The sequence below is a fragment of the Lampetra planeri genome, chromosome 3, assembly GCF_965212315.1.
Source record: "Lampetra planeri chromosome 3, kcLamPlan1.2.h2, whole genome shotgun sequence".
Lineage (NCBI taxonomy): Eukaryota > Metazoa > Chordata > Hyperoartia > Petromyzontiformes > Petromyzontidae > Lampetra > Lampetra planeri.
Genome location: NC_136109.1, coordinates 14,940,799 through 14,968,728, shown reverse-complemented (window position 1 = coordinate 14,968,728; position 27,930 = coordinate 14,940,799). Strand labels below are relative to the sequence as shown.

The 27,930-nt window shown below is 41.7% G+C and overlaps 1 protein-coding gene across 5 annotated transcripts; it reads right to left on the bottom strand.

Annotated features, from left to right (window-relative positions):
* Nucleotides 1-923: 923 nt before the first annotated feature.
* LOC144738540 (GTP-binding protein Rit1-like) lies at nt 924-27,054 on the bottom strand. 5 transcript variants are annotated; one of them, XM_078621552.1, is made up of 7 exons: nt 21,472-21,746; nt 18,487-18,551; nt 17,939-18,050; nt 8,795-8,851; nt 6,725-6,798; nt 5,873-6,064; nt 924-4,640 (listed from the first exon to the last, which is right to left on the bottom strand). In XM_078621552.1, exons 3-7 carry the CDS (start codon nt 18,039-18,041, stop codon nt 4,407-4,409), a joined length of 660 nt encoding a protein of 219 aa, XP_078477678.1. In that variant the 5' UTR covers nt 18,042-18,050; nt 18,487-18,551; nt 21,472-21,746; the 3' UTR covers nt 924-4,406. The 5 variants fall into 5 exon arrangements, with proteins under 5 accessions (XP_078477678.1, XP_078477686.1, XP_078477700.1 ...); XM_078621560.1 differs by having other exon boundaries at nt 17,939-18,061; nt 21,472-21,583; XM_078621574.1 differs by lacking the exons at nt 18,487-18,551; nt 21,472-21,746 and adding an exon at nt 26,916-27,054 and having other exon boundaries at nt 17,939-18,061.
* Between the last annotated feature and the right edge of the window lie 876 nt (nt 27,055-27,930).

Sequence of the window (27,930 nt, the reverse complement as noted above, 5' to 3'; positions counted from 1 at the left end):
AGGGAGTTTTACGGCTTGAGCAGACTTCTGCCATCTGGTGCTCCTGACCTCCAATTCTATTTGCGGCAATGCCGACAGGCTTAGCACTGATACGCAGGACAGGATGTGGTGGTCTGTGCGCAAAAATGGACGGTAGACCACGTTGCAGTCTGAAATGCACCACTCAGGCAGACAGGGCTCATTACTCACAAGGGTAGAACATGAGGATACAAACTTTAAGTGTTCCGTCTACACTTGTACAGCGAAAGAGTTGGTCGCTAAGCACTGCTCTCTTTATAGGTACGTACGTAGACAACAGCGTTAATATATAGGAACACAAATTTTGTTAGTGTTATCACTGTTGGCTACGTATGGTTCGAAAGAAGTTCATCATACACGTAATGAATAAGTCACACTTACTTTTAACATTCTACTCAAAAGTTACATCATATACTGATGCATACATAGTAATTATTGTGTGGCTACAAAAATATATCATATGCAAGCTTATAACTGCAGATCCTGGACATTATCCCATTTACCATGAATCTGCTCAGAACAAAACAATTCATGGACACCTAAAGTGGCACATTTTGAATTGGCCACCAATTTATACATGTTGATGGGTTACACTTTAGTACAGATGAGGAAGGTATCTCCCCCCCTCTCAACCGATCTGGGGCCACACTTCACCAGCCTGCACTGGCCAGCATGGGAGTGAACATCGTTAAACAACCCTTGCGACCGAACAGAACTTGGGATGACTTTCATCGGTGGATAAACAGAAGGTCTGTAAAGTATTACTGTGCACTTCATTTAATATCCTTGCAGAATTATATGTTGTATGTCATTTGTGCTACATTTTCAAAGAGACGATTTTCAAGTTGACGAATTAAAACAAAATTGCACGTCTTAAACTGTAAACACAACGCTTGCGAGACGTATTAACAGACAAAATGAAACAACATTTATTAGAACTGTAAAACAGGCTTCAACAGCTTTGACACAAATTAAAAACAGACGATGGCATCTCGATTCGCATGAAACAGCTACCAAGTAACAGTGTTCAATGTCCACAATTACCCGTTTTTGGTTTTCATCCTGAAAACAACCACTTTTTAGGGGCGAGTTTTTTTTATATTTTTCCTATTTTAAATCAAAGTAGGATAATAATGCGGTTAATTATTTACTCAATATACATGAAGCTAACATGTAATACAATGCACATTGAAACTCTTAATCTTTCAATTTAATACATTTATGTGTTGGCCTTTTTTTAATGTTATTTTTATGCAGGAATTTTTAAACCAAAAATGTGCAATTAACTTACAGTATCTTTTTTTTTAATTGCAATAATTCTTTACTGCCCCCCATTGAAAAGGCACCTAAATAAGTTATTTCACTATGTGTGCTGGCAATAAAGTAGCCACAGCGTAATTATTTGTTAAATTATGCACTTTGGAAATTGTGCACATTTAAACATGATACAAATGTTAATGGCAAACTGCTTGATCATAGTATTATGGGCGACGACAATTTACTCAAACAAGTGATCATTTTCTCACTGTTTCTTACTGATAGATTCTAGACAAAGCTGCTATTAAAAAAGTATTATTTCCCAAACATACATCATTTTCTAAACCACAAGTACAATAATAGTTTCCATATACAGGCTAAAAAATAGCTCTTAAGGCAAATGTAGGTAGACTCTTAATTGTATTATTATGCAATACATGAACGTAGGCTGGCATTTGTTCCAGTTGATTGGAAGAAAACATTACAAATGTCACCCTCTGGTCATTGACCCACTGACTCAATTTTGTAAACGTCATCAACTGGGATTTTAATCAAATATTTACATTTTAGAAAACAGGCATTTGAGTGAATTGAATCCATCCAGCTTTTGATATGGAAGGTCTCACCAGGCTACTTATTCCTCCTGTTAAGCCTCATGCAGGAGTATTTAAGACAGTCCTGACCACACTGAATCTTCCTCTAATGCATTCTTGATTCCGTTATGCATCATGTAACCTGTACTACAAGCATTTGAACACCAGTTAACATTCAATCTTGATTTGAAGCTTTCGTGACTGCAGGAATCCATACTCTTTGGTTCTTTCGGTAAATACACGTAGGTAGAAAATAAAACAAATCACTATTTTATACCTACGTGACTTTACCGAAAGAACCAGAGAGGACTAGTTAACATGATTACCATTTGCAAACAGTCTTGGTGATATGAACATTGGTCTTCATTAACATGATGTGGATACCATGTTCTGGACACCCCATTCCAGTTGTCAGTTTGACTGGTGGTGATTTTTTTCAATAACACTTATTATAACCTCTTGTATTGCAACTGTAATTTTGCTTTGCAACGTAGACCTGAGGTTAATTAAAAATGACAAATTAACGATATGGAGCAAGATCATGAATCTTCAACTAACGACGATGCTTTGAAGGACTGAATATGTAAGCATATCATAGTCCACAATAACTTTAACTGTCACTGCTAAAGGATTTGTTCGTAATTTTAAAATACTTTTGCTGTAATGGCATCAGCTTTTTCTTTTAATTGTATGTTTTTTATTTATATATATAAATGACAAACTTTTAAATTTAGAGAGTGCCGACTAAAATTAACATTAACATGTTTTTGGTATTAGTCTGTTAGTAATTATTTGCATTTACATCTAAATGTGTTTAATTATAAATGGATTATAAATAAGTACAACTTGAGCAATATTTAAAAAAATAGCATTTCATTCCTGAAACAAAATAAATAAGCTCCAACTGCAACATCTACAGATCATTGTGAAATTATCAGCAGTTTGTTTTACCATGTCATCAGTTTTGTATGCAACTCGATCATAACTATATTTGATTCAATTTAAAATGAAAAAACACGTGGAATAAAAAGGTAGGTGTCCAGTTGTGATAAATTGCCCTACCATGTCTACATGAAGGTAAATGGATTATAAAATATCATATTTAGAAAACCAAATATAATCACGTTCAAGCGTGTTACCCTTCCCACAGTGAGAACAACCATGCGAGCTGAACTTTTGGAGTCTAATTCTGTTAAGCTACAGTAAACATAAGGCAAGTTTAAGGAAATGTAAATGTCCAAAAGACTACTTTGACGTTTTTTTGTTGCAAATTTGAATTCAAATAATGTATTCTGGTTTGCTTTATAATTTACTTTAAGTGGTCATATAAATAAACACAACTGTTGAATGAGCAATACAGTGATTCTAAGCACAAGTCAATATTTAAGTTGAAAGGATGTCCTAAAAGTAAACTGGCGATTAACTTCCGTGATCATAAAAATTACAAACAAGGAAAATACCCTCAAATCGACAGCACCCACCACCCCTTAACATCAGACTCTTGTATTTGTGCCAAAAAAAGTTTCACACTGACCAAATACAATGCAATGTAGTTAGCTACCCAAACTTGATGCAAAGTCATCCTTGTACTTCTGGGGACATTCACCACAAAACAGGTGACCTTCTACACATTGGGAAAACAGATCTATGTATATTTTTGGAAAACCTGTGTGACCATTATTATGTAAACATACCAGGTATGTTACATTCTTATTCATTTTAGCTTTCAAGACGAGATTTCAAAATAAGACATTTTGTGATTTAAATGGGGTGAGAAATGCATGATCATTGTACAAATGCCACTAAGATAAAAGTGCAAATATTAGAACAGTCATTGCCTATCGGAGATGAAGTGATGTTTTTCTGTCTCACAACAATATCATTTATCACAGGATTTCATGGCCAATAATAATATTCACAGCCAAATAAACGTGATTTGTTTAGCTATGTTGGGTGGTGGAGGGTTAAGAATTTGCCCATATTAGGGACGTAAACCAATTCATTCATTCAAATCAATTCGTGTTTTCCTACTTGAGCTCTTTTCAATATATTCCAAGAGGAGGTATAACACTTCGTTTTTTATTCGCCGCAGTTATCATACTGGGCAACTTGCTCATTTGGGTCAGAATAGACTCGGCCTTTCATCCGTCTTGAAAGTTCCAGCACTGCCTCAAACCTTCCAAAAGGGGGACGAGCACTTCCCCACGCTCATTAGCGAGGAGACACTGACTTTTACATTTTTAAGAAAAAGTATTTCAAAATTACTTTGCATCAAGCACAGATGTTTAAGTCAGTGATGTGTGTAAGGGTGGTGAATGATAGTCATAAATTGGATATTATGCGGGTTCCACGGTACGTGGCACCGTTCCACGTGCCGTAAACAAGCCCACCTCAAACTAATCAAACAAAACCTGATGAAATATTGAGAAACACATTAAGCCACAGTGCACGAGTCTAACCTATGATTTATAGAGATTAGTGCCAGCTTGCGAGGTGTAAATTTCCTCAGCCGCTGAAGGCATATGCGGCCTGTGAAACTCATGTGACGTTCTCTCTCTTTTTAGACTTCAGGGAGCCCTTGAGCTTTTTCCAAAGGCTCTCCTTCCTTTTGGACCGTCTCTCCATCGCCACCATGGCATCGTGCTCCTTGCGGCGAATTTCCCGCACGACAGCGTAGAATACCTCGTCCACGTACTGCCGCAGCGCGGCTGACGTCTCAAAGAACTGGCAGCTAAACTCTCGTGCCAGTGATCGGCCCTCTTCCTGCGAGACCTGCAGAATGCAGAGCAATTTGAGATAGGCCTGGGTTAAGTTATCCATTCACGACCACAAACATCATTGCATAAATAGCACACCCACAAGCACATGAATGTGAGCAAATGTGCAATGCACAATTATTCATTTTCCAGTATATTGTTTTGTTCGAATATTCTCATTCGACAATTTTGTGTACGTACATTTTTTTTTATTCATTGGATCATTAACAGACCTCATGTCATTTACAATGTAATGATTTAAATGCCTCAATTCTGGAAACATGCACTTACCAAATGTATGCTAATTGGTCTGCTCTTGAATGCTGACAAAAATGTATTCAAGTCTGCTGACTTGCACAATTGGCAATGGAATATATTGACCAAAACACGAGTTTATTTTCCTTTTCAACGAAAAAAACTTCCACATTTTACTTCCCCTTTGTGGATTTTCATTATAAGCACACACATCCAAAAGAATAAATACTGGTTATAAACAGCAGACAAATCTATCGCCCCACTCTCAACACTCGGAAATAGCTCAGGCTGTCATCTATACGCCATGTCACAGGGTCACGGCACACAAAATCCACTTAGGCATAGAGCAATACCATTCATCCTATTTTATGCCAGAAAATGCTGCTAAAATCTGAAGCCGAATTGCACATGTATTGATGTGGTGGTGCCAGTGAATCGTTATGATTAAAGTCTATATGGCATTATGTTAAATTTATACCATGAGTAAAAATGGACTTTCAAAAAAGGTAAGAGAAGAAACACTGGTTAATCTAATGGATACATTGTTACAAAAAAGTTCATCTTTGTACTTCCCATATCCTGATTCTGCATATTTCAGTCTCCACCAAAATAATAAAAGTGCTGGAATAAAGGGTGATTCATTTTTAAAATACCAATGATTTCTAATGACCCTCTTAATTTCTTCTCGACATGAGATTGAATGTGTGAAAGAGATTGCCCCATGTGTTAGAGAACAGTGGAAAATATATTTTTTAAATGCATTGGGATTGGTGGGAGACATGAAGAGGCATTGAAATATGTTGTTGTTTCCGGTATAATGTCTCCATACTATTTCAGGAGGGTACCTATCCATGGTTCACCTAGTTCTTGGAATAAACTTTATGATCAGTAAACATGAGCCTGAAATAGGATTAGGTGCACAAATTCAGTTTAATCATTTGAGTTTAACACGTAGTTAATGTTTGTTAAATGCCACTTAAGTGATTTGTTCACCTGGCGAATTTCTCCCAAGTCGGTCTTGTTGCCCACAAGCACCACAGGAACCTCGTACGTGTGACGGACTTGATAGATGAGCTGTTTGAACTGAGCAGCCTCCTGGAAACTGCGGCGGTCGGTAATGGAGTAGCAGATGATAAATCCTTCGCCTGCGCGCATGTACTGGTCACGCATGGCTGTAAACTCCGCCTAACGGAAAATGAAATGGCAAAGTAAACTGTTTAATGTTCGTCATTCATATAAAATGAAACAATATATGACGTGCATTCGTACTAAGACACCCTGCATAAGTTTGATTAATTGAATCCTTCTGTCAACCAGTCATGGAATGATGACAGTGTATGCCTTCTGCTGTAAATGTTAAACATGAATCAGAAAAGTCATTTTTCTTTCTCTCCAAAATAACACGTTTCAAAATGATCTCGTAAAAGGTCATACCATTATAAGTATATTGTACTGTACAACTGTAAAGGATATACCATAAGGAAAAAAAAAGACCCGTAAGTATATTTTGTTGTCAATCTCTGGCAAAGTATCCAAAATGGTCCATTCTAAAAGCCTGCAGGCAAGTCTATTAAAAGACAAACATAACGTCCCCTGCGTAGAAAGCTTTGATTGTTTTCTATATCTTTCCCACTACAGCTTACAGAGCAACATGATGACTAACGTAACAATCCTTTGGCTTACAGGCATACAGCCTTTGAGAGATACTGTCTCTACATTTACCATATTTCTTACACGGAACAATAGGCAACGGATTACTCTCATTACTTCTTGGCTGAAAATGCGGAAATGAAACAATGGCTATACAGTGCAAAAACATAGCCAGAATTATGATGGTTGCCTTACTTGTCCTGCAGTGTCCAAAATGTCAAGGTGTGCCGTTTCATCATCAATGCGGACTTGTGTTTTATAGGCATCCTCTATAAAAACAAAGTACATAAGGTCAGTTACCACAAACATTTGCTGGGACAGGAGGCTTGTTCACTTTAATACTCTTGTTTTATAAAAAAGGGCTATACGTAGACATTCACATGATCAAATACTGAGCTATACATTTCACATGTCAACAACAAAGAACAAGATCCCCCCCATATAGCCATAACAGACTTTTGGGGCAAGTGCTGTTCGCGAGCACTTATGAAGGCTGGCACGGCGCATGAGGGGGTGGGTGGCCAGCACTACGCTGGCCGCCTTTATCTCCCCAGTGGTGATGTTTATGCACCGTACCAGGTACTCATCTGAGGCTCAGTCGACCTATGGGAGGACCAAGACCAGTTCTGTAAGCAAGAATCAAACTCGGGTCACCAGGTTCGTAGCGCAGCATTCTAACCGCTACACTACCGCTCCCCACATGTACCAAGGCTATCACACCCATCACAACTCAATTTTACATTGTCCTACAACTGCATATTACACTTTCTGTTTACGAAGTTCCACACAAAAAATACCAACACCGAAGGCCAACAAAGCACGTTTTGCAGCACTGTAAAGTAAAATATTGGCAGCAACACAAATTAATTTACAGGCCCAGGAACAGAGCTCATATGGCCTTGACGGCAGAGATTGTGTCCTAATCAGGTGGGCGAGGTGCTCTGCAGTTGCCACACACGTTCCTCCATAACTCTGCCAGAGAGGGGGAGGGGCTATTGTGACAAGCACTGAAATGGAGGCAAATGATGCATGGTCTTAGCTCGCGTCTGTCTGTGGGTTCTCTGAGAACGGCTGCCTGTGGGGAGGGTGCGATGTTATGATCAAGTGGTCTTGATACACACTCTTCCAGTTGCTGTTAAGATAGAGGGCAAGACCCCAATGGAATGCGTAAAGTAACGCAGTGCACCTTTTGAACATCTCTTGCACTCGGCTAAGAGTGGTCTAAACCTAGCAAGATGAACTCGAGTAAGCGAAGAGTAAGGTATTGAAATGTATCATCTATCATGAGATGGATGCCATTATTTAAAAAAATCATCATCCATCAAATTGTTTACTTTCTGGACTTATAGATATGATTACTGTTCCAAAAGTGTAAGACTACTATATATTTCGGATATCCACATGGTTGTAAGAAAAGCATCTCATCTAATGATCTTAGAAGGAATCGTAATTTTCTATTTGCAGCTACTAAAATGGAGTATAAGTGTTTAAATATAATTCATAGTCCAAGAATACTGTCCATGTGCCAGAACAATGAGGCCATGTACCATTATTAAGTACACAGCTCCCTATTCGCAAAATGGGCTGTTAATGGAGATAATGGACTGATGCCTGTTTGTTTTAAAAAATTTCAGAGCTTTATCATTTGAGTTGTGTGTCTCATTAACTGGCTATTGGTAATTTGATTTCTGCATTCGAGCGAAGGGGCTAGGTGTAGAGCTCTCAACCCAGTGGACAGTGTTGTAAAGTAAAGTGTTGAAAGTGTATTGTGAAGACAGTGGTTATCCTCTCTGTTACCACCAATAGCAACCAGGTCAAATTATGTTCCTCCATACACCACGAGTTCATTGATTTGAGCTGTCCTGCCAAAATATATGCATGTATATTTGGGGGACCCATGCCACCAGTCTTCAGAACGTGACCCATATTTCCTATCCAATACGACCTACTACTTAACCATCTGGGAATGTTGCATCTTCGCCGGGCTGGTATCTGCCAAGGTAAGTCATCCACTGTCGAGTTCCCATAAGGTAATAATTGTGTCAAGCCAATCTTGATTTGATTTGAAGCTTTCGTACTGGGTGAATGGGATTTGAATGTTTTATTGAAAGTCAAATATTATACCGAAAATGCGACCTGGTCTGAATGGCACCAGGTAAGGAATTATGTTCTTGCGTAGGTCAAGTGGTCTACACAATTACTCTTTGCCTTAATTGTAAATATATCGTGGTTATAACATGAAGACGTAAACGTAAATGTCCTTACCGATAGTTGGATCGTGGTCTTCAGGGAAGCGGTGGCTGATGAACTGCATCGTCATTGCTGAAGAAAAATAATGTAGAGTAGTCAGAACACAGCTGTATTTTAATAACTCTAGCCATTGACTCATTAACATTGACAAAGGGTGATGCAATCGAAAGAACGGTGAACAACATTTTAAGTTTCTGGGTTGCAGTCGGTCAAACCGATTCCATCATTCCTCCAGGTTTAATAAAATACTACAACTTTATGGTAAGCTAATAGTGGTTGTTCAATGACGAGACTGGTAACAACCATTGAAAAAGGTAATTTTCACCATAGCTCAGTGCCATCAAGAGACAGATGTTTAACATTGCCGCATACCATGCAGTTCATTTGATATATAGAAAATCCATGCCATTGAATGCACGTTCTGTTTCGTTTAAGTCTTGAAAAATGTCGACCACAAACACTGTGGCATAACTGGCCATTGAAGATACTTCCCTTTGTATTTTTTTTCCACTTGTCTGTATTGACAGCTTTTTTTTTTACTGATAATCACTCTATGCCATTAACTCCAGTTTTAGATGTAGATCACCCCAGCGGTCATCATCAGAGTGCACTTGCACGATGCACAATTTAATGCATTGCACACCAACAAATGCAACAGAAATACATTTATTAGGCCACGCTTCAAAATGAACCATGAAAACATACGCACAGTATACACAAGGGGAGGTGGAAATGCCTGCAGCTTGACATCTGATGCACGACGGATCGCAATATGGTTGTGTTATTTTCATACATCTTCCCTGTGTACATTGAACTTGGTCCACTGATGTTTCAGTCCTTTAATCCCCAAGCCAAAAGAACGTTGTCATGCTCATAAAACCATTCATCAATAACACATTGCTTAATTGTCACTAAAATATATATTTTCCTGCAAGTGCTTATTTTTAACAATGGAAAAGTGTAAGTCTATTGAAGCTGGGTCTGGTGATTGTGAAAGGTAATGAACCAATTTTAATCCAACATCATGAATGCCACCCATGGCAACTCAAATTGTGCAAATTAGAGTGACATCCTGGTTGAAGATGATATCAAAACTTTCCTCGCCTTTCTTTGACTGCATTGGCTAACATTGTTCTCAATTAAATTAACCACTTTGCAACAATCACAGAATAGGAGTTGTATACTGCATAACTGACAAATTGTGCCCCTCATTAATATTTCTCTCTCTTCTAAATAACTCATCAGTATGCATGTTCTTTGTAGAGCCGATCCATGATGTTTTCACTCAATATTCAAAGCTTTACTTTCCAGATTAAAATCATGGACCCATGTTTTATCCATTGTCACAAAACTGGCGATTTCTTGTTCTCAATTTCATTGGTAATGGTTCAGGAGCACCTATGCCTGACCGTGGTTCACTTCTGATTAATGGTAAACATTCTGGGCACCTACTTTTCACAAATTGTCAATGAGTATGGCCTTGGTAATTGTACAATTGCCATATCAGACCACAGTTCTCATTGTGTTTGCTGTATACCTTAATCACAGCAAAGTACACCATTTAATCGTGGAGACTATATAGCCCATTTCAAGTTTTGTGAGTCCTTTTACAACAGATTACATAAATAGAATTATACCATTCTGCTATATAAAGTTGCTGTGTCTTCAAGAAATATGCAAGCCATACAACAACCAGTAACTAAGGAAACATGTGCACTTCAATAAAGAGTGTAGCATATTAAACATATGCAGTATATGGTTATGATACATTTGGTAAAGTTGCAAAATGCTTAAAAGGAAAACGTTTGGAGAATGTTAAATCAAATGGTGAATCAAGATATCCAAGTACATGGCATTGCATTATAACGTTAGAGCAGTAAATCATAAATGTAAGTAGAAATCCCTATGCACAGCAAATTAAACAAATATCATAACATCCATAACAGGTTTATTTTGGGTTAGATCGCGTACCACCACCACCCAACACAGCCAATTAGTAAGGGTTGTAACATAAACAGAACATGCCAATTAGTTACTAGAACAGCACACTGGTGTGTTGGAGAGCCAAGCCACAACATTTACAATCTGAGTACGACGTTTCGCCAGTAATTACAACTAGCTTCATCAGGCAACAGCCAGATTTGTGGAGATGTCCACCAGTTTCGTTCCTTAAATAGAAGCGTGGATGTATTGACCACCCTTGTGCGCTCTCTTGCTCGAAGTGGGGTGGGGGGGGGGTTAATGCGCATTCTGTGGGCCCATTGATCTTGTGGCTTGGCTCTCCAACACACCGGTGTGCTGTACTAGTAACGAATTGGCGTGTTCTGTTTACGTAACAACCCTTACTAATTGGCTGTGTCGCGTATTGATGGGTTTAACGACACATTTATATATTTCCGCAATCTAACCCAAAAAACCTGTATTATGGATGATATTGGTCGCGAAAGTGTAAGTGTTAAATATCATAACGTCATGAGCTACATACTGCTGGATGATGCCCTCCCCAATGCACTGTAATCCCTCAAGGTCCTGTGATATGCCAATGAGCCAATTTCAGCACTCCATCTCCATGGTGGGTATCTCCTCGAGCATGTTCCACCTTTGCATGCCATTCTGGCATTAGCCTCGACCTCCAGTCACGTGTCCTGCCCAATCCCACTTTTTGCATGGTTAATATTGTTTCTAATTTGCATACATATGGTTGTTGAAACGTATTTCACATCGTACATAGCCAACCATGTGTTTCTCTCGCTCTCATTTAAATTCCACACATGCACCTCATCAATGGTTCTTTGTACGCTTTCCAGCTTGACGTTGACGAAGAAATATCATTGTGGCAATATAAATGTAATTTTCCTCCCACGCATAGGCTAAAAGCATGTTATTAAGGCCACTATGTTCCAGAGTCTAAGTGCCATCCCACCATCATGTGTATCTTATTTCCTTAAAGGCCGAGGCATGAGTGGTGTACATTGTGAGGCAGGGTAAACACACGGTTAAGGATGTGTCAAAGCTATTTCAATATAATATTTACGTACCGTTAACTAGATTGTCTCCTAATGAAATAAAATAAATTACATTAATAAATACATTTCAATATATTGCAGGCAATGATTGATGAACTGCATGGTAGAAGTTATAAATAACAAATGTGATTAACTATTGTAAGTAACTTATAGAGAGGGCAAAAGTTGATCACACAGCAGGATAAGTATACTTGGGGCAATAATTGAAGGTGAATCATGATCAAAACAATGTAAGAGGTGAACCAAATTAGAATGGAACATTTCTGGGAAACTGAATTTGATACACTATGTAACACGATTTCAGTTCCTGGGTACTAAGTGCTATTTTCTAATTGCTTATGCCTCAAAAGTATAGAAAATGGCTATTATTCTGCGCATAGTTGTCCCATCTTATTTAGCGGGTACTAGTCTATTTTACCGAGTCAATTGCATCCCCAGCGTTTAACATTGCTGCTATTTTGCTTTGGGCGCCAACATCGGCTGTAACCGCGCATCTCCAGCTCCCTCAACCTCTCACTTCTAGCCCCGCCCCCCCGCACAGTCTCAGGTCCCAGTCCCTGACGTCCACACTTATATAAAGTCCTTAGCCCTGGCATTTCTCCCACTTTAGTAAAACAATTCTAGCTGTGATTTTCACACCTGATGATTGCTTGTGTTGCAATCGAAACATCGTGATTTAATTTACTTTTATTTATTTTTTATTTCGATTCTTATTTTTTACCTACGTGACTTTACCGAAAGAACCAAAGAGTATGGATCCTTGCAGTCACGAAAACTTCAAATATAGAATGATTCATAAAGGTTAGCATATTTTTTCTCATCTGCCCATAGCTCTGCATATGGTTCAGGTAAACTGTGGTTCACTTAAATAACCTGAAAGACAACCCTTAATCTGCAATTTCTTCTAACTACACTGTAAAGTTTTCTTGTAATATTAACAATGTGTATTATAATCATAACTTGCCTCACCAACCCTTCTTAATTTTAAATGAGCCGAGTAATGCCGCAGTCTTTCACCCCGATTACCACAGTTGGCTAAGTTCGGTGAGAAAGAATACATCTGAAACGTCACAAGTTTGTAAGGGCCACTTATTACATTGCCTGCATAGAATCACACTAGGATGGGCTGGCCTTTCATCTCTATGCCAATTTGGAGATTTTTTGTTATTGCATCATACCCCTCAACGTCATAATACCTGCAATGGTTGCCACATCATTTTATTTTATATTGTAAACATATTTTTGTGTTTAGTTTGTTGTCCTTCCCCCGCACCTGCGATTAGGAAGGTTGGCTTCGTACAGTGCGAAATAAGTTCAACATATACACATATCGATTGGCCAAATGATCACTACTCCCCCTCGTGGGTACCTGGATGGCAACTTGCAATCAAGAGTCACGGACAGTCGTCACCCGGTTGCCAAAAGGAGCAGCAGTCTGTAGACCAATCATTGTTCACTTTCAACAAACTGTGTTTTCATTGGCTTGACATAACTCTGCCACTCTTGTTACTGCCTTATCGAGTTGCCGAAGTTGCTCATAGTAAATAAACACTGTGAGTTACGACTGCTTGTGACGACTGTCAACGACAATCGCTCTAACAATGTCCGAGTGTGCCATGGCCTTTATGGACACATGGGAAATCAAGTTAGGGGTTCTTCTCAAGCAGAGGTCCCACTGCCTTCTGTCAGTGTTAGCTTACATGTATTGTGGACACAAAAAGTGTTCCACATCGGGAGCTGCAGTTAATTGCTCTACTCTGCAATGATGTACGGCAGTGTAATGACTGGTTCACCGTGCGTCTCCAGTTAGAGATCAAAAGTGCTGTGACCTATTGGATGTTAAAACGGCAAATGCCACCAGCTTTTATTTAATTGGTTTAGTGCAAATTTCCAAACATTTCAGATCCATGCCATTTTACACTCTTCTAAAGATGATAAAAAACACATTACACAGCATGGATGTTCCACTCACAGATGTGATGTGGCAGCAAAATTAAGATTTTCTTCACATTTATATGAAATATCTTGATGAGGCACTAATGATAGGAAAATGTGACGTTTCTGTCCATGCATAAAATGTGACGATACCCAACTTTTATTACACAATAATTGTGTAATTATACTTGCTTTTGTCCTGTCATGACCAAGTTGTACTTTGAGTGTCATTCCCAAAGGAAGCAAATTCATAAATTGAACACTTATCAACAGATAGCATATTGTGAATGATAAATATAACCACAGATCACAAACGAACTGCTGTGACAATCCAAATATAAATTTTCCACTTTACTGAGGAAATAAAAAAAATATATATTAATGGAGCCCAAAGCCTTGATACTTAATCTGACAAGTCATAGATTAATGTAAGTTATGGACACTGTCCCTCAACTCTAACACTGGAGGCTTGTTTCCAGTCTCAGTAATTAATTCTGAACGTTAATGAGTCTTGGGTTAATTTGGTCAGGGTGTCAACCTCAATCATTATTTATCAAATTCAAAGTGGAAAGTGTTTCTGGTGGCACTGTGTTTGCATGGAAACCTACTTTTTTGTGCTGGTCTGCCACTTACCTAGACTTCCGACTAAAAACAGTACACCCATTGCTCAGCTATTAGCAGATACAATAGGCTATAGCAATGCTATTTTGAAACATATTTTTTGCAGTATTTTTATATTAAATTAATCCCGGTCCTGCACAAACTACAATCAGCTGTGGAAATGTTCATTGTATGATAATTAAGTGAGGTTTGTAAGTTATTTCTTCAAGTGAAGTGTCAACAGACATAACTAATTATGAAAACAAAGATTCTTAATTTGGCTTTGAACGTACTTTTGGGGTAAGCGTTGTTAGCGAGCACCTATTAAGGTCAGCACGGCACACGAGGGGGTAAAGTGGTCAGCACCACCTTTGTCTCCCCAATAAATATTTTTACACACCACATCAGGTACTCATTTAATGCTGAGTCAACCTAGGAAAGGTCCACGACCAGTTCAGATATTCGTTCCCGAAGTTAACCATAAGTGGAAATCAAACTCGGGTCGCTAGTTTTGTAGCGCAATGTGCTAATCACGACACTACTGCTACCCACAGCTAATGATCAACACATACAGACTAGGTTCTATAAGTTAGGATATTTGTTGATCTTCACCTAAATGATGTAATACTGTTTGTTTACCCAAGAAAGCTTCACCAAACCTTATGAATCTTTTTCGAAAGGGTCTTGCCAAGTTTTGCAGGAGGGGGCGATGATTACTATGTATAATCCAAAATGAGTTACGTGAAGGTAATCTTTCAAATTTGGAAAATGTGTACCATTTCGCCAACACAATGGCCTACTCTTGTGAATTACCTTCAGGGATAACATCCACTGTGAAGCATATGGTGCAGTATTAATCAGGTTGACCAGTGGGATTCGAACCATGAACCTCTGCAATAAGTGGCAAGCGCGCTACCACTAGACCATCCCACTGCGCCTATACACAATAGTCTGCACGCGTATAACAAATACGCCACAATAAATGTTATAATCAAAGCATGAAGAACAAGTGTAAATATTAAACCGTAACAACACAAGTTTAAAGTCTCAAATGACACGGTTGTTGCCTAGTTACGTTAAGCAATTCCTCTTTAACATTTGACAAAGAAAGTTCAAATAGGGTCAGTGACTCTTAAAGGTCAACACGCAAGCATACTTATTCTTGCTTTAAAAATACCATGGTGCTACAAATCAACAAGACAGTGTTGCAATACACAGTCATGTTGGTCTCGTGTATTTAAATTGTACTCCATTGAAACACATTAATAGCAAAATGGTTCTGTTTTTTACCAATCTTAAAATTAATATATTAGCCTTTGAGATTTGCACACGTTGTACTGTGTGAAATATAAAATAAAAAAAACTTTCAATATCCAAGCATGACCACATTTATAAACACCCACTCCAATTAATCATCCCGGTATTGACATAACCATACAGTGCAAGGTATTGCTAATGTTGTCTCTTCATTTTGTACTTGTGGAAGGGAACTGCAATTAATAACCAATTGCAATACCATACTATCAGTACCATTAACTTTATTTGACTTGGCACTTTCCAAGTGACAAATAAAACTGAAGAGCACTCACAATTATTACAGGACTCTTATTAAAGACAAGCAGTCTTAGATAAAGACATTCAATAGATGTGGCTTCAAGTTTGCAACTAGCATCCTGACCTACAGGTAATATTTACACTGACAAAGCAGAACAATTACTTCTACAGAATACAGCGTCATTGCGCATAATGTTTGTGTAGTGACATCGAGGTTGTCACTGTAGGGTGCCGGCCCGGGAGGGCCGTGGCGTGCAATGTTCCTACGTCGCGGACAGCACTGGGTGGGTTGCTGTGTGAGGCCGGCTCAGCACAGCACGGCGTGCGATGCACTGTCATCTAGTACACTCCGTAGATGGGTGTAGTACCAGCCCTAGCGGGGCTTGGTGAGCGCTGGGATAGTGCGGGCACCGCGCATAGCGTGCAGTGAGGGCTCCCACAAGGGGGAACGAGAGAGTGTCAGCCCAGGGACAGGGCTGCCCCGGGCCATGGCACTCTGGTTGACCCCGTAGACACGTGATCTGGAGTGTCCACAGAGGCGGCCCCAGGTGGGGGGGCTAGGGGGTGATCACATATCCGGGGAGAACTCTCGAGAGGGAGCTAGAACGCTCGAGAAGGCGAGCGGGGCCTGGGCGGAGCCAGCCCCGACCCGGGAGGATATAAGGTGGGTCCCTGAGAGGGACCAGGGTCGCTTCGTTCTACAAGCTGGAAGCTCCACATCCTACAAGCTGGAAGCTCTACGTCCTACACGGCATCAACACGTGGCCGGGACACGAGAGAGGGTCCGACCCTTCGTAGCCGTAACTCCTCCATATAGTGTAGTTAGCTGGGTGGTCACCACCCTAGGCTGTATCTGGTAAAGGGGCAGTTACCCCTTTGTATATACGTGTTACAATAAATGTGTTGCCTCGAAATAATAACGTCTGTGACTCAGTTGGACTCACTACACTTGCACTAATTGTATTTAGAGCAGAAATAAGACCTTCGTGCTCTGGGAATTCCCCCCACACTTGGGGGTTTGTCTTGAAGCTCCAGTAGAGATTTGTAGGAGAAGATTCCACGGGACTTGAGCAAGCACGCTCGAGCATGTTGGTGCCATTACTGTGCTTACCTAAAAAACTCTGAAGCACAAATGCAACCCTGCAGCTGCCATGTATACACTTGGCTGTGCATGCTTGTGCAGTTGCACAGAATACAGGTATGCACATTAAATTGCACAATCGTGCAATAAGAAACGTGCGCTAACATGTTTATTACCGAGTGTGATGTGCATTACATATCTCTTGCATGCATCAGCAAGGGAGATATCGTTTTTGGAGCAAGGTTTAAATCTGGTGAAGAATGTCATGCCTCTTTTACCTTTACCATAACTCTATGACCCCACATTACTTTGTCTCAGTAGTGTGGGGGCATATGTAGGAAAGCCAGACTGATTCAAGGCAGGAGACAATGACAGACGGTCATTCAGCCCTACGGTTGCATAACACAATGTGCAGCATTTCCCAAATCCATGCTAACTCAATAAAAAAATGGCATAAACTTAAGTGTAGCTGCAACATCGTTAAAGATGAATGTGTCCATCTCACCCATGGATTATCAGGGTTTATGAATAGAATTAAGAACTCTAGATCGACTCGCTCCTGTGAATACGGGGATTTGCAAATTGGGAAGTCACTAGAAGCGGTGCTTCAATAACTTTACAAATTCTAGTGTGACGATCTAGCTTAAATATTTTCAGTTATCAAAATGCTTATGTAGCTGATGTAAGCTCAGCTGTGATTAATCACACATATACTTTGTGCATTCTGTTGCTAGCTATGGAGAGTTTGGTGTTTTTTTTTACTATTATTGAAGTGAATGCAATGGGTTGATGAGGGATTGGACCCCGAGCCCCACGTGCACAGGAGAGTACGAGGCATGCCCCCAGTTTAGATTTCGGCGGACTTTGTGGTGAGGAATTGGAGCTGAGGTGGAGGATGTTTCTGACCATTATTGCAGGATTCACGATGGGAGGAGAGGGACAGGGTAGACCGGCTACACTTACCACTTTTTCCAACTCCACCAGGTCCCAGCATCACAATCTTGTATTCTCTCGTTCCACCTGCACCTCTGGATTCTGTTTTTAAAGCTGTTGCCGTGTCTTCCATCTTAAAAGCCTGAAAATACACTATGGCATAAAAAATAATTTCACACAAACGGACCGCAAATGTGTGTCAAACATTTCACGTGACTTAGTAACTCTGCAGAAACCTTGTCACTTTATCCGACTTCACGTCTAATATTGCAGTACTCCCTTTACAATCGCAGCCGAGGTGTTTATGGAGAAAATGTCAGAAATATAAAATAGACAAATACACATTTGTGGATGACACTTATAATAGCAAACCAATGCAAATTATTAAGGGAAATTATACAAGAATATCATATCGAAAACTGAAGTGTGGGGCTCGTGATCAATGTGCAAAAACAAAGGTCACGCATAAACTGTTCAATGAAACAATTTTATACATGTCAGAAGAGCAATTGGAAAACATTTCAGGGTATATATACCAGGATCAGTTATTGAAGGTGGACTGGGATCAAAATTATTACTTTTAAAGGTGGATGAGAGCAGGTTGGGAGTGCTCTTGGAGAACAACTTTGCAATGAAGAGCAATCTACCAAAGTGTCAAAAGAAAAACATTTCAGAGAGAGTATGTTACTTGCTATGACATATATATTATACACACGACATCATTCGGGTAGGCGCAGCACGCGTGAGGTAATTTATTTTGTGATTAAACATAAATGCAGTTGACACCAAGTGCCCCTGGGCACCGGACTAGCCAAGACTGGTGTCGAACCAAGTTACTATTCATCCTTCTAGATTTGAAGTTTTGGTGATTGCAAAGATCCATACTCTTTGGTTTTTTCGGTAAAGTCACGTAGGTAAAAATTAAAATAAATTAAAATGAAACCAAATAAATTAAATCACGACGTTTCGGAAGCAACACAACTATTCGTCGTCACACACGATCCATCAACTGCTGAATGTAGACCAATACTATGTCTCAAATTTTTTTCCTGATCCATGTTACCTGTTGATCCATGTATGCCCATTTCTGTCTCATGTGATTCCAAGCTTGCATCTCACCGTGCCTGCATCATCTTCGTAATGCTCAATCCATTGCTGCATGAAGATCGAAGTGATGTTTCGAGCTTAAGTGTGCTATATAGTGCAATTGTTGCTTTGCCTCAATGTAACATAAGCATGCTTCTCTCTCCATGCTTCTTTACACACTTTCAGCTTGTTACAATTGTTTTAAGGACAATGTTCTCTGATCCATGTCATAGCAGGTAGTATGCTTTCATGAAAACTGTATTCCTTAAAGCACATTAGTGAGTTGCTTTTATTAATTTAAGTTTTTCAAAAGTACTCCAACCTGCTTGCATCCAACTCTTTATTTCACCATTTCTATCCTATTTCGCCTTCAATAATATAATTGGCCGAGGTACACACTGTTGTTTTCCAGTTGTATCCGGTGTATGCAATAAAATATCACTTATGATGGAGTAATTACATGAATAATTAACTTAACCACTTACTACAGCACTAAAATGTCATTACAAATGTTTAATTAAAATTCATTTTGTAAATCGTTACAAAATCCATGCAAAAGCCTTGTTTTGTCTACCTTGTTCTCATGACCGAAGCTTCAAGCTATTGATAAGGAAAATCCCCAGGCCACGCACAGCATAACCTTGCTAATGTCTATGACGGCACAAAACCCTGCTAACCACCTGCCGTCCAGCGGCACACGTTGGGAGATATTCACCTTTTGTTTACAATAAACGTTTTTGGGTTAGATCGCGTTATTAAAAATGTGTCGTAACCCTCCACCACCCGACACGGCCAATCAGCAAAAAAAAGTGTCACGTTGACAAAAGACAAATAGTTCACTACTTTAGCCCACCGGTGTGTTGAAGAGTGAATCCACAACATTTATAATTTTGGCGAATTGCCCGAAAGATGCTGGATGTAATTACCAGCGAAACGTCGTACTCAAAAATGTTAAATGTTGTGGTTTCACTCTTCAACACACCGGTGGGCTAAAGTAGTGAACTATTTGTCTTTTGTCAAAGTGACACTTTTTTTGCTGATTGGCCGTGTCCGGTGGTGCAGAGTTACGACACATTTATAAATAACGCGATCGAACCCAAAAACGTTATGAATAATATTACTCGCGAAAGCCTACGTGTTAAACTTTTGTTTACAATTTGCGTGTTTTCCGATTATTCTAACAATCGAATAGAGATGCTCGATGGAGTCATGGGCTCCTTAAATAATCAGATATCCCAGTTCTCAAGTGGCACAACCAAAACAAAGAACGGTGACACAACTTAACAACACTGAAGCCGACAATAACCAGGCAGCCCCCCACACGTTTCACCAGGGCCCCATCTCGAGCCACCACATTCGTGACAGAGGCCCGAGTTCCCTATCCAGTGTGAAGGCAATTACTGATAACAACAAAGGAAGACAAAGACGGCAGGGGGTGCAAAGCCAGGGCCTGTGGCTACTGTACTCTTTTCTGCAATATTTTGCTGTCATTTTCTTGGATTTTCTGTTTACACTTAGTCACAGTCACTTTAAGATGTTTTCTTGTTCATGTTTTTGTTTTTTGTGTGTTGCGGTTGCACCCGATTCAAGAGCCGAATGGCTCACATGGCTATACCTAATAAATTAACTTGAACTAAGCCATGCGGAAACAAAAACACAGTGATAGACATGCACATTGTTGTATGGTAAACACACTGTGCACTTAGACCACTCATATTAAACACGCAACATACGCGCAAACACAATGTTATAACACAAAGGACAAAGGACGTAGCCTCAAAGTTGGGGCAAGTGCTGTTAGCGAGTAGCAGGGCCCATGAGGAGGGGGGGGGGTGGCCAGCACCACGCCCGACCGCCTTTGTCTCTCCCCAGTGGCGATGTTAACACACCGCGCCAGGAACTCATTTTAAGCCGAGTCGACCTAGGGGAGGACCCCCGAGACCTGTTGCACACCGTATAAAATGCAACTTGGCAAAGAGTACCGTGTACCATGTACCACATACAGTACCCACAACAATCACTGGGTGTACGCCCGCCGACGTCACCGCGGCGCTGGTGCCAGGCTAGGTGCACCGGAGTGGTCGTCACGTCCAGCGAGTGGCTGTGTCTCGCTGGCAGGACACATGGTACTGACCCAGGTGTTATAGGTTCCAGCGAGATCTACCGACAGTCACAAGCGGTGCCACTGAGCACCACCACCACGATGAGACGGATACAGCCACTCGCCATCAACTCGTGCGGACACTCACACGGCGAGGTCGTCCCGTCGTTGCCGTCATAGTGATTGGGCAGCGACGCCCGCCGTTCTCTATCCACTGCTGGATGAAGGCCTCACACCCAACACCACCCAACAATCACCACACAACAACACCCAACACCAAACAACACCCAACACCACCGAGTTCGTGGCCGATGTTGGCGCTCTCGCCGCGGTTAAAACGCAATCGGGTTCGAGAGACGCGTGGGGCTCCACTCACCGCGAGAGATGCAGCGGTGGGAGCCGGGTGGGAGCCAGGCGGGAACAGCAACAACAATAACAGCAGCAACAACAACAGCAGCAGCAGCAATAACAACAACAATGATGATGATGGAGGGGAGCAATGGGGGGGGGGAGGAGCGGCTCGAGGCGCAGGCGGCGGAGTGCAGGAAGCGAGACGCGCACGCGCACTGCGGACGGTGGTGACGATGACTGTGATGACGGTGGTGGTGACGGTGGTGGTGGTGATGGTGGTGGTGACTGTGATGGTGATTATGGTGGTGACGGTGGTGACGATGACTGTGATGACGGTGGTGGTGACGGTGGTGGTGATGATGGTGGTGGTGACTGTGATGGTGATTATGGTGGTGACGGTGGTGACGATGATTGTGATGACGGTGGTGGTGACTGTGATGGTGATGATGGTGGTGGTGACTGTGATGGTGATTATGGTGGTGACGGTGGTGACGATGACTGTGATGACGGTGGTGGTGACTGTGATGGTGATTATGGTGGTGGTGACTGTGATGGTGATTATGGTGGTGACGATGACTGTGATGACGGTGGTGGTGACTGTGATGGTGATGATGATGATGGTGGTGGTGACTGTGATGGTGATTATGGTGGTGACGGTGGTGACGATGACTGTGATGACGGTGGTGGTGACTGTGATGGTGATGATGATGATGGTGGTGGTGACTGTGATGGTGATTATGGTGGTGACGGTGGTGACGATGACTGTGATGACGGTGGTGGTGACTGTGATGGTGATTATGGTGGTGGTGACTGTGATGGTGATTATGGTGGTGACGATGACTGTGATGACGGTGGTGGTGACTGTGATGGTGATGATGGTGGTGGTGGTGACGGTGGTGACGATGGTGGTGGCGGTGACGATGGTGATGCTGATGGTGACTGTGATGGTGACGATGGTGATGACGGTGGTGATGCTGATGGTGGTGATGATGGTGGTGGTGATGGTGGTGACGGTGGTGGCGGTGACGGTGGTGGCGGTGATGGTGATGATGGTGATGACATTGATGATGACTGATGGTGGCAGCGATGATGATGATGGTGGTGGTGGAGATGGTGACGATGATGGTGGTGGCGATGATGATGGTGACGATGATGCTCAGTACTGCTGTTGTGTTTAGTTTGTTGTCCTCCCTCGCCACCCCCGATGAGCATGGTCGACTATGTACGGTGCGAAAGAAGTCCAACACACTTCCATGATGCCTCCTCAGCCCCATCCACCTCTAGCGGCGAATTTACCCGAGTATTAGATGCAGTTTCCACCGTACACCCGACATTTGAAAGCAACAATTGATGGTGCGTCTTATAATCCGATTCGTGTGAGTGCGGTGGTGCCACGAACCTGGGCCACCCGAATTCGAATCCCGCCCATGGCCACCACCAAGTGACAGGTCACATCTGGACCGGTCATGGGCCTCACCGAGGTCGACTCAGTCTCAAATGAGTGCCTGGTGTGTGTTGCGTGGGAGCATCGCCACTGGAGAGACAAAGACGTCCGTGCGTGCCGTTGGCCACCCAATCTTCTCGTGTGCCACCGTGCCGCCCTTCATTAACAAACATCAACTTGCTCCCCAATAGTTTGTGGAAAGGCTACATGGGGGTGGGGATGGAATCTGTGTGGGAGTCAGATCTGTTAGTCGTCTCAGTCCGTTAATCAATAGCGCCTGAGTCTCGTGCCGTCACTTGGCGACGGCACTCAAGGTGCACCTAGCCTGGCACCGTCGCTTAACGGCGGCTGTCGTCAGATTTGTAAAAAAAAATTACTCAGTGGGAACAAGTTAGGAGTGGGTCTTATTTTTTCGGGAGATTCTTCGAATCCGAAGACTTCAGTGACGGTGTTTGATTCCCCTTCTCCACCACCAAGCCACATCGATTCATCAATAATTCATCATCAATCGTCCGTGGTCAATCCGCTGCTGGATGAAGGCCTCCAGCGCCAAACATTTACAACCGCCTCCTCCAAATTGCCATCGGCGCTGACCCCACTCCCTTTGCGCCTTGGGGGCCGTCCATAAATGACGTCACGAGATTTTGGACGATTTTTGACCCCCCCCCCTTCCTCACACGGCGTCGCAAATAGTCAGACCCCCCCCCCTAAATATGACGTCACAAAGCTCTGCTCCCCCCCAAAAAAATAAAACATGCTTCAAATCGATTTAAACTATTGTCATTGTAGTGCGTATTTAATGTGGCGCTGCACTCTGATGTTGTAGGAGGAAACATTTATTAAAACGTCTATTTAATGAAGTAGAACGTGTCTACATTTATTTAAAGTTGCGCATTTTGATGTGACGTCACATTTTTCAACCCCCCCCCCCCCCTTCGTCACACATCGTCACAAATGTCTCACCCCCCCCCCCCCCCTAGGTGCGTGACGTCAGTTATGGACGGCCCCTTGGGCTTGTGACTCGAGACGAATTTGCAAAGGTCCCAAATCGATTCAGGGCTGGCGAGTCTTGTCTTGAGCAAATTTCTGGTGCCTGTAGTCAACCTCGACTGGCAGCAGGGGTCGCGTGAACCACCCATGTCCTCTGAAACAGGGCCATATCTGTGTGCTTACTGAAGAAGGATCATTGGCTGAAACGCTGCCAATATTTTTGTTTTCATTTTAGAACAGTGTTATTGACGACTGTGTTGAGTTTTTGTTCGGTTACATATGAGGTGTATGAATGATAAAAGGGAACAAAAACCGAAAAGTGCACAAAGAAGCATGGAGGCCCTTTATGCAGGGTGGTCCAGGTGTCTTGTGACCCCCCATTTTATTCTCTAAAACGTATTATTTTTTCAAGTAAAGTTTATTTAAAATATAAATGAATGCGTAAAGGAAAAACATGTTAGCGGCCAATTAATTGAGGGTCACAAGACATCTGGACCACCCTGTACATGGTAGGCAAAGAAATCTACATTTACAGCCGATGTGCGTTCTTTGTCCATGTGAACTCCTCGATGCAACCAAAAATCAACCTTGCGATTTGGGGTTCAGATCTCTTCAATGCTGGAGAATTTCGACCTTGAATATTTTGATCCACGTAAAAGGGAACTTTATCATCAAAGGTGAATCTTTAATGAGAGGGGGTAATCGTCGAAATAAAGATTCTGATTCCGATTTTATGAATAATTAATTTCTTCCAATTAAAGTAGATCAATAATGCACAATAACTGTTCGTCCGTCTGTCTGTAGAAGCATGCCACAGTAACTAGTAATGATGATCCAATATGAATAACATTTTTTATATAAATTTCTGTTATTAGCAACTTAGCCTATATAAAACCAGCCATATTGATCAGTTTTCCCAAAAACCTGGCGTTAAAATACCAGTGCTCAACAGAAAAGCTTTTTTTGGCCAGTGTTATGAAATCACGTGTTATGCATGCCCTCTGCGATTCCATCAGTATCCATGATGCCATCACACAACATCACATTATGTGCCTTGTGACCTCATCTAGTGCTGCATGAAATGCAATTTCATTTCATCAGTCATCCGCTGCTGGGTAAATTTCTCACCAAGCCATGTCTCACTCTCTTGCAATGTAACAATTCACCCAGCACCTGCACACAAGCTGATTTCATTACTCTGTCTCTCTGGTGGACGTACTCTGAGTCGCATCTACTCATTTGTATGTATGTATGTTGAACTTATTTCGCACTGTAGGTAGCCAATCGTGCTAATCGGAGGTGCCACTCCATTGTTATTCTCGCCCATGGACCATAATTCCTTATATCTGTAATAAAGCACTTCCACATCGATTGTAGACTCGTGTCTTTTTAAATCCTTTATATTAAGTTCGCTTGCTTGCTTGCTTGCGTGCTTGCTTGCTTGCGTGCTTGCTTGCTTAGGACCGTGCAAATCTTTCGCTCGTTTTTTAACCCATTTCCCGTGATCCAGTCGAGCTGACATTTTCCACACAGACTCGTTGTGTGTGATAATTAATTTTCGTGAAAATGTTTTTCCAAAATTTTACACTGTTTAGGGAAAACAAATTAAATATTTAATTACCAATTGCTTAATACTGGCAGACAATCATCTGACCCATAGGTGGCAGCCATCTCAAGCCAGAGGACGAGAAGACTCTAGCCGCCACACATATAAAGGATTTATAGTGAAAAACTTTGTTTTTACGGGTTAATTTTTTTATAATAATTACTGCACAGCTCTGCACTCTCTTCCCGGATGGTTCCGCGCTCTCTCCTCCGTCGTAATGTGCGCGTCTCTCTCTTCTCACGCTCGCCGCTGGCTGGCGGCACGCGGGGAGTAGAGAGGGCTTCTCCGGCGGAGCTCGCCACGTGGCCGGTGGCGAGACGAGGTAGGCGATGATGCAGTCCGGACTCCAGGCTTCCCACACCGACCCCGAGTCCTCTCATTGCCTCTCCTTATATTGCTCTCTAGCCACGCCCCTCGTAGAACCTTCTCGATGCTTCCCGTACATACCCACGAGCTCCGCCCATTACCTTTGGCCCAGATGGAACCCTTCCCTCTGATTGGATATGAGTAGCCAAGCAGTGCCTATGCAGCCCTTCGTCGTCCCTTAGGTGACGCTCTATCATTACATATCTGCCACTGTCCTCCCCACTTAACATTTTTCATGATTCTCTAGCTTGCTTATGATCTATGGTACATATTTTACATATCTTCCTGTTTATTTGCACACTTTTGAGCTCCTTTCGAAATATTCGTCAATGTCCATGTTTCTAATCAATATATCAGCAGTTAGTACACATTAAAAACATATACTTCTCAGAAATTTCATGTTGGAAGGTGTTATAGTATTCATGCACATGCATTATTTTTCTTCTTCGTTTAATTTAAGCATCGGTTTGTAAAAGCTTGGATCGCTGCATAAATATCCAGACTCAATTCCCTCTTCATGTTCTACAATGGCGAGGCATAATAGAAAATTGACATTCATTTAGCTTTCGAGATTCAGATTGTATGCGTTAGATGGTAAGGCAACCGTTTCCAAATCTTGCTTGCTCATGTGTTTATTGGCCTCTAAATTTCCCGTAATTGTTTTCCCAATGATCTTGGTGAACAATTTATATACCTGAGATAAGAGGCTAATGGGTCTGTAATTCTACAAGTCAGTTACACTGAGATTGCGTGAGAAAAGTAACACGCTCCTTAATAATCCTGCAAATCAGTGCAACAAGCCACTGGAGAACGCTAATGAACATAAAATATGATATAAAAAAAACCCTGCTTCTTATGCAACTTACTTTCCTACAACAAAACAATTTCCACTCGTCTACTCGCTCTGTCTCAGCACCGCATATTACATCAGTCTCAGGCATGCCTCCTTCACAGCTCCTCAACAAAACCTTCAAAAATACCAACCGCTCTAACTCGCAAAACCCAACTCTTTTGCCTCCACTTTCATAACCCACAAACTTACCACAAAAAAAGTAATACGTACACATGGATTCCGTGAAGCGTTGCAACTTGCAGTCTCGTATCGATGTCGTGATCGGATCAAATGTCCGCTTCTGAACTCTCAGGCGAGCCGCGTCATTTAACACTGACTGGAGGCACAGCGCTGGCACAGCTGGAGATGCTGTTGCAATAGTCCACACGACTGATGACGAATGCGTGGACAGGCTACCTGGCTGTCTCGATAGTCAGTGCACAACGGATTGGGGCACGGTTGTTGAAGCTGATGGAAGCACGGTCCCGTCAAACTACTGATGTGAGCAGTGAACGTCAACCAACTGTCGACAAGGACGCTGGGAAATATCACTTAATTCGACACTGGGAGGATGTCGCAACCATTTACGTGAATGGACTTGCAGTGGATCCTAAAAGGGATGATTGCCGATGGTCCAGAATAATAATGGAGTGGCTGCCAGGGGTGATGAATGCGAATGTGAGGATGCCCACCAGGGAGATGGAGTGATGATATCAGCTCGTGTGCACGTGCTAATTGACGCACATCTGACTCAGTGACGTAAATAGAAAAAGAGGAAACTCAAAACATTAAAACGGCAGTAATATTTCCTGTGATACAGAGTCGACAAGCGGTTTGGAGGATCAGGATTCTCAGGCTCTTTGGTAACCGTAATTTTAGGACTCAATGTTAGTTCATATCGCGTTTTCCAGCGAACATTAAGGCTCTCAAACCAATGCAGGTTAAAGATAACTGAAAATATGTCCCCAACAACAGGCCATGAATATGTAGAAATAGACCATACGTTTAAAGAAGTGAAATACATTCTAAATGAGGGCAAAATACACAGTACTGGACTGTGTCTTCTGTTCTGTTTGTATAAACTCAGATTTTTTTTTTGCAGAAAACATGCCTGAAAATGTTATTCCCAATAGCCAAATTTCTATGCATGTATCTGAGTGTGATAATTAATTTCCATCAACCAATGTGGCATCATACTCTATATTCTGACACGCACGATTTCGTTCCGCCTACACTCGTAATGATC

Bases quoted from the DNA above. Each gene is read 5' to 3' on its own strand.
- LOC144738540 (XM_078621574.1), bottom strand. The intron at 8,852-17,938 runs GTAAGTGTAGCC...ATTTTTCTTCAG, and splicing joins TGGTGGAGTTGGAAAAAGTG to CAATGACGATGCAGTTCATC. The intron at 6,799-8,794 runs GTAAGGACATTT...TTGTTTTTATAG, and splicing joins AGACCACGATCCAACTATCG to AGGATGCCTATAAAACACAA.